Source organism: Protopterus annectens, chromosome 6.part0, assembly GCF_019279795.1.
Source record: "Protopterus annectens isolate FY-2018-M chromosome 6.part0, PAN1.0, whole genome shotgun sequence".
NCBI lineage: Eukaryota > Metazoa > Chordata > Ceratodontiformes > Protopteridae > Protopterus > Protopterus annectens.
Genome location: NC_056737.1, coordinates 1,801,170,753 through 1,801,183,311, shown reverse-complemented (window position 1 = coordinate 1,801,183,311; position 12,559 = coordinate 1,801,170,753). Strand labels below are relative to the sequence as shown.

General features: G+C 36.5%; 1 protein-coding gene across 1 annotated transcript in view; it reads right to left on the bottom strand.

The window, feature by feature from the left end:
- The window catches only part of COL3A1 (collagen type III alpha 1 chain), a 323,606-nt gene that overhangs the window by 175,102 nt on the left and 135,945 nt on the right, over positions 1–12,559 (bottom strand). The window contains exons 13-17 of the mRNA XM_044075159.1: positions 12,040–12,093; positions 9,330–9,374; positions 6,476–6,529; positions 4,114–4,212; positions 3,961–4,005 (exon numbers count right to left, since the gene is read on the bottom strand). Coding sequence (XP_043931094.1) covers positions 3,961–4,005; positions 4,114–4,212; positions 6,476–6,529; positions 9,330–9,374; positions 12,040–12,093 — 297 coding nt within the window. The remainder of the gene's footprint in view (positions 1–3,960; positions 4,006–4,113; positions 4,213–6,475; positions 6,530–9,329; positions 9,375–12,039; positions 12,094–12,559) is intronic.

Here is a 12,559-nt window from a genome sequence, read left to right as displayed (position 1 = left end):
TTATGTCTGTTCTACTTGAGGTGTAGACTAACTTGTCAATAGAGTTTGCATTTATGAAGTCCAAAAATCTCTAGGCATACATGCTATGGGATGTATAAATCTCACAGTTGATGGGGGGGTTATCTGAAGTCCTTGTGGAGAATGGTGTTTATCCTAATGCAGAAGGACTCCATACTGGTCACGTAGGAGGCAGTGGGCAAGGGGGGCAAAGAGGGGGTCCTATAGTAGCTATGATGTGATGAGGGGTTGGACATGGAGGAGTACAAGGTTGTTATCCTGTCTCATGAGCCAGGAGGTGAGATTTTGTGCCTTGTGCCTTATGTCCTTGCCTAGACCATTGGTCCTGAATGCATGAAAAGTCTTAAAACCCTGAACTGATGGGGGATCTGTATGGCTTTGAACTATATCTCTGTGATGCATATATTGATGCATTCCTAGGTAAGCAATGCCTGTTGAGACTGGAAATGTGTGTTGAGGCCCCTAGCATTGAGAAACAATATCTTTATGTTATCTGGATTCTGTTTTGTTAAGTTGTAAGCTTTTGAAGACTGACATTGCCTGAAAAAAGCACTATATAGGTGGATAAGGCTTTAGTCAATATATGAAAATCTTAGGGTGATAGGTGCAGGCCATCCTTGACAAATCAGTTAGGATAGGACTGTTTACTGTCTCTTCACAAGCTGATATATATATATATATATATATATATATATATATATATATAAATATATATATATATATATATATATATATATATATATATATATATATATATAAATATATATATATATATATTGAACCCTCCCTGTTGAATGACACCAGAAACTAAATGAAGCTAATTGTTGAAGTCAGTAATCTTTGTTTATATTGTAGCATCATTCTCTATAATAGTAAAATGCTGGTAAAGGCTAGGTTCATACATGTCTCTGTCAAATATTCCAAGAGCACCATCATGTCTCTCTTCAAATATCAAAAGGAGGTATGTCTCAAGTCCTTTACACCCACACATACAATGACTGTGTCATATGTGTGCATGCAGTGCAAGTATCTGAGTGCATGTGTGATGTGGTGAATCTGGCTCCCAACAGGAAACTAACTGTGACAGAAAGTTATGCTGCAAAAAAGCCCTGAAGAAATTTGCACCACCTGCAATAGACCTCTCAGTGATGTGACATATAAACTAACCAATCAGAGACCAGCAGAATTTAGTACCCCATTTGCTCTTCTCTCATCAGGGTCATAGCAGTAGCAATAATCCCAAGATGGTTCCAAAGAAATACTTTTTCTGGCTTTCCAGTGACAAGTAATCACTCGGAAGACCAGAACATAATGTCTCTTTGCTCCTTTCTCCTTCTCATACCAGAAGCAAAACAGAAGCAGTAATCTCAAATGGATACATGAGAATCAGGTACTACACTCTCCAGTGATTAGTAGTCCAATCCCAAAAGTTACAAATTTTAAAAGCAAGATGGAAGAAAGAGATTAATACTCTGAATATTGCAATGTTCACTACATGATTGAGATGATATTAAAGAGGTTAACTCAAGCTTTAAGAGTCTAAGGGGAGGGCCCAGTAGACGCTAGCAAACTGAGAGATTTTAACCCTAACTTTACAGTAGGGTTGGACAGCTAAAAACTCACCAAAGGTTTAAGACAGATTCCCCTATATTATGGTACAGGCTTTGGATATTGGCTTGCTAGCTTTGGTGGATTTTGAGGAATTAGTATAAAATTTCAGTGCACAATTTGACTTATATTCATAATGGGTACCTTTATTAAAGAAAGATCATGTCTTACAATTAACATATGAGGTAAGGATGATAAGGAAAAATAGAAGCATAGCTGGCTCATTGAGATTTGGTGTCCTTTAACATTGATAAGGAGCAAAACAAAAGGACTGCAATCTAGTGGTTGGCTGGTACTACTGAAATTCATGAGTGCATGAGCCAACAAGCCAACAAAGTCTTCTGCATCTTATTGCCACTGCTTCCTCAAGACAGGAAAAAAAAAAAAAAAAAAAGGAACTCATCCACCTAAAGTGCAGCAACCAGTCAGGGCCCTTTTTCACCCCTCCCCCTCCCCTCCTTTCTCAGTTGTCAAGAAAAAAAAATAAATAAATAAGCTGCTCTGTTTTCTTAAACTGTAGCAAACTGCTTGGTACATTTGTAGCAAGCAGTTGCTGCACCTTATACACAAGGAGCACAGAGCACTTGAGTTATAGCTTATAACACATTCAGGGTATTACTGTACTTGGAATTGTCTTTAAAAAATAGACAAAAAAAGAAATCTTTTTTTTTTAGACTGTAGTAAACTGTTTGCTACACTTGTAGCAAGTAGATGCCACAGTTTATAGCACACAGAAAGCATCTGCTTATATTTGCCTTTAAAAAACAAAAAACAAAAAAACAAAAAAAAGAAACACGCAAACATTTTTTTCCTGACAAGTCTATAACTGATAGGTCGCTGACTGGATGAGACCACAGAGGTCCCACTCCAAAAGAATCCAGGACCTCAAAAATCTACCATACACAGATAGGCTAAAAGCCCCATCCCTCTACTCTGTTTCATAGACTCCTCAGAGGTAACCTCTGTCTGGCATATAAGGCAATCTCGGACCCCATCTTGATGGGACTGCTGCATATCCGCAAGTCAAGCTCCACTTGAGTAACCCACACACATTGCCTCAGCCTGGTCTGTGACATCAGTAGGACTTGTTGGCAGGACAGATTTGTGTCCCAGAGACTCCCCCATCTGTAGAATAGACTCCCTCTCCAATTCAAGCAGAGTACCTCTTTATCCCTTTTTAAGTACAACCTGGATAACTGGAAAGGAAATAAAAAAATACATCCCTGGGATTCCACCCATGTCCCTGCTGGACAGGGGCATGGGATGCTGATTTTCCTATACATGGGCTAAACTCTTTCCTAGGCTTCTCAAGGCCTCAGAGCCAATGGCCTAGTAACTTCCTATGATCCTATGATCTTAATAGTAGCAGTGAGGGGCAGGCAGAGAGCTAAGGTAGTAGTTAGGTAGGCAGTTAGTTTGACTGCATGCAAGCCTAACTGTACTGAATATGTCTGTAGTAGGTAGGCAATTAGTTTGACTGCATGCAAGCCTAACTGTACTGAATATGTCTGATTTTATGTAAAGAATGTAATGTTTGACTTTGATTTTGCTCAATTAAACAATAAAAGTTAGTCATGGCATTGTTGAGATGAAATTAGACAAAACTTATTTCCTTGATAGACAAACAGTATTATTTTATAATAACTCAGCTCTTGGGATTATCATTATTGAAAGCTCTATACTTTAGACAGGTATCAGTCATTATTTATATTAGATTCCTAAGCACATTCATTCATAAAAAGCATAATCCACCAAGGACATTTCCATACTGTGTGAAACAAAACTAATAGTCATTTATTAGAAGTATCTATTTTTTTTACAATAGACAGTAATATTCAAAGAAAATCTGAATATAAACTGGACAATACAGTCAACATTCCCATTCACAAATCTAGCATTATGCACATAAGTAGATTAACAACTGCAGTTATCAACACAAATAACTACTGTTATTGAAAGAATAAAATAAAATGAAGCCATTTTTCTCTTCACTGCTAGGTGGAGAAAACAACCAGTCAATGAATAATCATATAATCACAACAGACAGCAAAGCCCCTAAACCAGAATGATACATAAAGATTAAAACAAACAAAAAAAATCTTAATGTCACTCACATCACAACCATTGCAATGCAAACAGCTGGATGGATGTAAGTGGAGTTAGCATACTCCTGACTCACTAAGAAAACAGCATTACATAATGTACTATATCTGAGGTGTTTTTGTATTTTTGCTATGATTACATAAATTTCATGCATTTATTTTTAAAGAACCAATATTGTACGTAATGCTTAAGCAAAAGAAAAAGATTAAATATTAAGAGCATTAAACTTACAGGTGGGCCTTTAAGTCCCGGGGCTCCATTGGTACCAGGAGGACCCTGCAAAATTCAAGCACAAAGATGTTACAAAAGTGGTTTCTTTCAGTTCTTTCATCTTAAGTCCAGTAAGCTATGCCATTTTAATGGGAAACAGAAAACATTACTTACCTGGGGACCTGGTAGACCATTAGCACCTGCAGGACCAATATCACCTTTGCCTCCTGGTGAACCATCACCACCACGAGGTCCAGGAGGACCTGCATCGCCCTATATGTAGAATAAGACAAAGTAAACCAGTGATGATAGTTTTAATCATGCATCACCCATATTATTTATAAACATATATATTCAGTGCATCATTATAGGTTGTACTTTTCTAGTTGTGCTGTAAAATACATGTTGTTATCTCTTTTTGTTCTGCTCCATGGCAAGATGTTGTAACCATATCAATCATCTACCAGAAAAAAGTGGCTCTTTATGTTATTGTTTTGTACATTTACTGTCACTTGTAATGGATATTAACTGTCTTAAGTGTTGCACTTTCGCGATCTCACTCATTATTCATTAGGTTTCTTGCATTCTGACTTAGTGGGCTAGGAAAATGTGCTACATGTGAACTACATCTTGTTAATCTGAATTGGATTCTCGCAATTTCTACACGCAAATCATGTGATTCTGAGTTTGTTGCTTAGCTGGCTAGAAAGCAATGCCAGGTCACCCCTCAAAATAAGAAAGACACTATAAAGGGCATTATCCAGTTTAAAAAATAAATCTAAAAAATAAATAAAATAGTGTTGCATTCCAGTTTTGAGACCTACTGTTGAATCTGTAATATGCTTATCTAAAGGCATTTATCAAACACACTCATAGTTTAATTCTCCAACAGATTTAAAGGAGCAAAATAATGCATGAACTTATATTTTAATGCATTTAAGGGACACATATGATAAAAACACACAAAAAAAAAAATTCAGTGCTAGCACTAAAATTAATAGGGTATAAAAGAAAATGTCCAGTCTAAAACAACAAAAGGTTAGTAACAGCAATGTGTAATAGCAGAAAAAATGATGAAGTGATAAAGAAAATAATTGTACAGATGTAACTAGAATGCAATATGAGGATTTTAGGATATGACAACAGCAACTATTACTCCAGGTCTTTAATCAGGGAAAATGTTAGTATTTAGAATATGGCAAATAGCAAATAATACATACTATCTCCAGTTTCTTTGTAATTCATTATATCAATATATATTTCCTCCCCTTATGATAGAAGTAAGTGCATCTAATCTTTATAGATATCTGAACCATAATTCAGGATGTTTATACTATCCTGCAGTTTTTACACCTATGATCTTTCTACACGTCTTGGCTTAAGCTCTCATTACTCTGTAAAATCATTTAACTGCTGAAATAAGCTAATATGAAAACACTGAGGAACTTTATGTAAGAATATTTAATTAGGAAACTATAAACAGTTCTGAGCATAAGAGACTGCTCAACATAAAGGATGTGAGAATCTTGAAAATATTTCCTTGAGTACATTATTAATGAAAACCAAGTGGCATTTGTAATCATGTTTTTAATTATTAAGATAATAAAATCAAAGAAGCAACACTTATTTTGACAAGATAACTGCTATTCTGTTTGCTTCAAGACTCTTTTGGCAGTCACGTTCCATGACAGACTTATTTTTACAACTAGCTAGCTGAGTGGTGAAACATATTTTACCTGCAGGAAGAAAGCCAGTGCTGTCTTGTTCAGTTCTACTATGAAATGACAACTTTCTAAAAGTTGACATATCAAAAGGATAGCAAAAAGATGCCTGGAATTAAAGAGGGAGAAAAAAATCATTTTTATCTTTTTTTTGTTTTTCCTTTTGCTGGGGGAGCAAGTCTCCCACATCCCTTGAAGTCACACTAACTGAAAGAAGGAATAAGTCTCCCTAAATGAGTGACTCATTGCTGGTGCACAACTAGAATCGACAGCAGCAATGATTTCCAATGGGAAAAAGTGTTTGGCATTACGCTGCTCATGTTTTTTTCCTGTGATCTGCTGAAGCTTGAGCAATTTTACCTCAAGCATGTATAGGGAAGCTGTCTTGTTGTAATCCCTTCAGGTTTCTCTCATATTCTGTCTTTATCTTTCTTCAGCCAAAACCACTTACCAGACCTCTCTAGGGATTCACAAGGAAATCTTCATTATTAGACACAGACTGGGATTTCTATTAAGCTGCAAACCTACCCGATTCCAGGAGGTTTACATTAGTACCTCCCTCGGTGCAGAGGTATGATAACACCTTATCTATCCATATTTGTGTTAACACATATACACTAATGAAAGCTATCATTACTAGCTTTTCTCCCCGTTATTTTTCATGTTGGCCAGACTCTTTGTGCAAAAACGTTGAGATGTATGGTAGGCATGCAAAGAGCATTACGGAACAGTAAACTGTAGCAGATCTCCAGCATAACAATTAACACTCAGATTTAATCTATATTTAGCAAGGCAGAAATGCATGTTGTACATACCTTTTGTCCAGCACCACCAGGAAATCCTGGAGGACCTGGGGGACCTTGAGATCCCTAAGGAAATAAAAACAAATATTATTAATTTTATGAATGTCATTTACTCTTTGAATATACAGACATATTACTTTATAATCTTATAATCACCAGATTTCCTGTAATTTTACAACAAACACTCAGCACATCCATTTTGAGAGTAACTTAGAAACGCAAAGGCTGTTATTTCATGATGAAACATCATTTAGATTTTCTTCTCTGATGGAACATTGCATGGAGTTATTGTGTGCAGGACTGATGATTCAGAGAAATGCCTTTATCTGTGATGCTGAAGAACTGGGAACAAATCCCATGTACCACAGCACTGGATGGAAAAAAGGAGAATTTGCTGGATAAGAGGATGTTTTCTTCTTCTCTAAGGGGAGGGAAAGAATGATGCCTGCAGGATTTGTCCCCCAGCATTGGCTGGGGTTGTAGCCTATCAGGCCTATAACTTCTCATTATTTGTTAGTAATTGTTGTTAAAGTGGTGGACTAGCAATCCCTTGGGACCGCCCTGTCAAAATTTCAGTTTTGACAATTGCAAAAGCTGATTTGATTTTTGGGGGAGGTAAAGCGAAAATCTATAGAGATATTCAAGATGGTAGGGAAAGAGAAAGTTAAGGATGGGGTGGAGGCAGACTGTTAAGATACACAAAAAAAGACAGTCTTGATAGGCATATTTTCTCCTTCCATTAAGAAAACTGAAATTAATTTATCTATGTATCTACCTAAGCATATGTGTATATATCTATCATTCTGTTCCTGGTAGGCCTTATATGTATGCTAGACACACGCACATACACACACTCACGCACATAATATATATATATATATATATATATATATATATATATATACTTATCCTTGTCTTTCAACAATTATTATCACCTTTTAGCCTAAAGGCATGAATAACAATGACATGGGATGGATGTGGATCAATTATGCATTTCCATCCAAGAAACTAGTAGCTGCCCAGTTCATCAATGCCCAGTTCTTAAAATATGAAAACTTAATAATGCAGAAGCCAAAACCACAAAAAGAAAAATCTAAATTTTCTTTTGCACTTTCTCATTGTGGTTGCCATGTACCACATCATACCAAAGTCATATCAATGACATAAGGGGAAGGGGAGGTCTTCCTGGCCAATCAAAACATAAACTGGATCCATATTGATGCCACATCCTCAACAGTCTGCACTTCAGTTCAGTTCATAAAGAAATATCCTCTTTTATACTCAGAAATAAGAAGTATAATCTCTCTTTAAAGACAAGGGATGAAGCTCTGTCTCTGTATAAGGAAGTTCCAGTCCAGGTTACTGGCAGATATTAAGTATACCAAATCCCGCTCATGAAGCAATAACAGTTTATCCTTTCCTATCGTAATTTTTCTGTACAAAAGCAAAACATTTATACATATCTTCTACAATTTCATTTGATTATTTCACTGGCCTATGCCATTCCCACACTGTCATCTTTTTAGTACTTGTTGCCTGCTCTTCAAGAATGATATAATTTTTGGATTAGATAAATGTTTTCTCTCACCAGGAAATGTCTGTCATCCAAGGTAAATGTTAACATTATTTTCTATTCAGCTGGCAGTTTAGTGTATGGGGTTTCTGGAAGTGACCATAACATAATGATTTATGAGCACTTGTACCAATATTTTTAATGTCTTCAGAACCCCCTCCCCCACATCATGAAGACAGTACATTCACTGCAAAATTTTATTGCATAAAATGATTTTCCTCCTTTACAGTAAAATCATCTATCAATAGTAATATGCAATGAAACAGACATTCTTTTATACAAAGGTATTTGAAGCATTTCCTGAAAGTCTTTGCCTGCCATTCACTTGTCATAGCTCACTGCTATGGTTTTAGGCATTATTTAGCTATCACTGTGCAAGACAGTATAATTGCAGCTTTTGTTTTGACTTTAAAGGCATTACAAATTCCTTTGCTGCTGCATTTGTGCTATCACGTGAATGCAGTTTTCTACTTGCCTATCATTTTTTCTTACAGGCGCCTTTTTCCAGATGACATATACTTCTTAACCCAAGGGAAACTCATGCCCGCACTACCCTGTGTACTATTTCACTACAGTATTCACTACTATAATGGAAGAGGAATGGCAACCAGGTTTCACTTTTCTACTTTGCATATTTAATCAACACATTTGCAAGTCCACTGCTTTCTCTTAATTTCATTATAAGATGTGCATTTTGAGGACCTCCTGGACAGAGTTACTGTATGGTGCCTTTTACTTAACTTTCTAGATCACTATTACCACTGCCCTTCTGAATGTCTCTTTGTGGTAATGCTAAATTAGGAAACAAAGCTCATACACTGCTGATTGGTTATCTTTCATTTTACCTGCCTCATAGTGAAAAGTGCATAGACTAAATGAATAGTCTTTACTAAAGAGATAGCATCAGTGAAGTTCCATGTGGCCTTAACGGCTGTACAATACGGACAGACAACTACAACTTCAACTAAAAATGTAGATTATGTAAAGAAAGGAAGGGAGCAGCTTCTAGAGGAAAACTGTGTGGGAATGGCTTCTCTCCCTATGGTATTAATCCTGTCACACCTCCTAAACCTCCAGCTGTTCCATGGAGAACCATGTTAAAGGAAGCTATATTCTGACACATTTCTCAAATATGTGAAAAGCAAGAGAAAATTATGGAAGCACATTTGATATAAGTGGGGCCCACAGTTTATCTCATGCTGTTATAGTATGCATCTATTGTAAATTTTCTACTGACAACATCTATGACACAACAATGACAACATGAAATATCAAAAAATAAAATGTTCTTACAGGCTGACCAGGTGAACCAGGTGCTCCATCATTACCACGGGATCCCTGTAAATAAAAGAAAAATTAATAAACCATTCTCTGCAGATATGTACAATGAAAACACAATAAAAGGAACTCTGAATTAATCAATTTGCTTTCACGGGTAATTTATCTCGACTGTCATTTTCAAAGATATGACTGCTTAATCTGTTGTAACTCCTGCCATGATATATATGTCTTAGTTTATATTATTTAAAATAATGTATTTTTTACTGCATTAATCTAAAGTAAAGAAACTTAGTGCAGTTATGTGACAAATAATGTTAGATAAACTTGGTGTTATCAATGTAATCAAAGTGCAACAACATGGCTTAGCTAAAAAATGGAACAGGTTTAATGATCATGTTTAACAGACCTGAACCTGAAGGTATATGCTATATGCATGCATTTCAACAGTACTTTTAACATTTCCTATGATGTATCATATGAATTCATATTTATCAATTTATAGACTGAGTGATATTTGCAAATATAAATGGGATGGTAACATCAAAAGGTTAACAGACGTAAAAAGGAAGAACAGTACTTTTAATGATGCTTATGATATAACTCTCCATAATAAAGAAACATACCACTTAGTATGCATGTGTGTGTGTGTGTGTGTGTGTGTGTGTGTGTGTGTGTGTGTGTGTGTGTGTGTGTGTGTGTGTGTGTGTATAAATATATATATATATATATATATATATATATATATATATATATATATATATATACACACATATATATGGATCTACTTCTAAAGCTCGAAGTTTCAAAACTTCAACTTCAAATGGCCGAGACCAGAAGATCGAAGGTTTGAAACTTCTAAAACAAAATAAAAAAAAATAAATAAATTAAATATTTTTTTTCTTCTTTTTACATTTTGCAGGGGACTGTTCCCCCCACAACTAATGCTAAATTAATATACCAACTCCGAAATCACACTACAGCGAGAAATATGGTAAATATCCCATTCTGTGCTGTACTGAGCTCTCCATTCAAAATGTTCAAAGTTTCAAAACTTCTATTTTATGGTCTCAGCCATTTGAACTTGGGTTGGTACGGGATAATTTTCTTTACTTTCCACATAGTGATTGCCAGGACAGGCTACACCTCCCCTATTATCCTGAACTGAAGTGAGTAATCACATGGTGAATAAATAAACATTCATTCCTCTGGCTGTTCTGAGCTTCATTATAGACTTTGTCATACATGAAGTTATAGAACTACAGTGCAATACTCGCTTCCACTTTTTTAGAAAACATTCTAATGCAGTGGGTCAGCAAGCAAGAGGTTCCCCTATTCAATTCTCTGTTGAGTTCCTTCTGTGCAGAGTCTGAATGCCCTACCTATGTTCACATGGATTTCCACCCAGATTTCAAAGACATGCACTAGGTGGATTGGACACTCTACACTGGCCATAGCTGTGAGTGTGTGTGTGTGTGTGTGTGTGTGTGTGTGTGTGTGTGTGTGTGTGTGTGTGTGTGTGTGTGTGTGTGTGCACAAGCAAATGGTGTGGAAGACCTACTGTGGCAGGGGTAGCAACTTTATGGTATAAACCTGGCTGTAGATGATAGTCCCTGTTGAAGTTACACCCTGAATCCATGTGCAAAAATGAGAGAAAAGGCATTATGCAAGGATTGAGGGATTTTAATTATCTAAATAATGAGAAACATAGCTTTTTTCCATTTTTTTCAAAAATTGGGCTTTACAATCATAGCTGTTTCCCCAGGTACTGCATACAACAGAAGTGAAAGCATCTGAGACAAACCAATCTATTCTCCTATCTTTATGATCTGCTTCATGGTGGTCTTTAAAATCTTGTTGTTTAGGCAAACACATATAACCTCATCTGCAGGAAAATAAGTTCTTGTTTTCACATATTCCATAGCACAGTTAGAACATCAGCTGATTACTGACATCACTGCTTGGAGCTAAGACTGCGTTTGCAAAAGTTTACACTTTGGATTACAAAATATGTGAAGGAATGACAAATTAATACAAAAATTGTGTATTATACCTCCACACAGTATGAAAGAATATATAGTTTATGTGACTATTTCTTTTAATGATTATCTTTGTTCTGCTGTTCTTGTTCTCTGAACTCCTGTAATTCAAGTGTGAATGTGAAAAAAATGCAAATATACACACACGCGCATACATGCTTCCCCTTCAGAAGGTCGAACGCTGAAATCTCGAAATGCATATGGCCGAAAACATATGCTCGAAATTTCAGAAGCTCAGCCTTGTGAATGGGGATTGGCATTCAGCGCAGAATGGGAGATTTCCCTTTCTGTGCTGTAGTGTGATCTCGGAGTTGGAATAAATAAGTAGTGGGGGTGTGGGGGGGGGTGCAGGGAACTTGCCCCCTGCAGAAACATTTTTTGCGTTTTGTTTTGTGTTTTACTTCCCTTTCAGAAGGTTGAGCTTCTGAAATTCGAACATATGGCTTTGGCCATATGCATTTCGAGATTTCAGCCGTTCGACCTTCTGAAGGGGAACCGCACACACACACACACACACACACACACACACACACACACACACACACACACACACACACACACACACACACACACACAAAAACACACACACACAGACACATATCTTCACTGTCCTGTTCACGTTCCGTTGCAATACACTGCACTAGTAAATGGATTTTGCTTAGCATGTGTTGAATTGTTTTACTTACAGGAGTTCCAGAGTTTCCAGGACGACCTCTTTCACCAGCAGGACCGGGTCGGCCCTATATAAAAGAAAATAACAATACTTTATTTTATTCTTTTTCCATTTTTGCTCCTCTTCAAACTATTACCTATTTCAGTATAAGGTTTGCATTATACAACATTTAGTACGAGACTTTTAGCCAAAGGATAAATATAACAGCAAAATTTAAAGTAGTAAACTTACTTCTACATTATTTTTTGCCTCCCCAGGACATTGCCTGATGGGTCCCCTATCTTCACCCATTTGGCATATTCCTCTAGGAGAACAGGAGCCAAGTATTCTAAGGCTAGGCAAGAGCAGTACATAGGATCACAGGTTTGAGTTTATATCACGTTATCAAAAGATGAAAATAGTGAACGCTATTTCATCGGCCCCAAAACATCTAAACATGAAAATATCGAACATTCAGAACAGCGGATTTTTTCCCATGGAAAAAATTTGCTGCTCTGAAACACATACACACAACACAAGCACATCAAACAAAC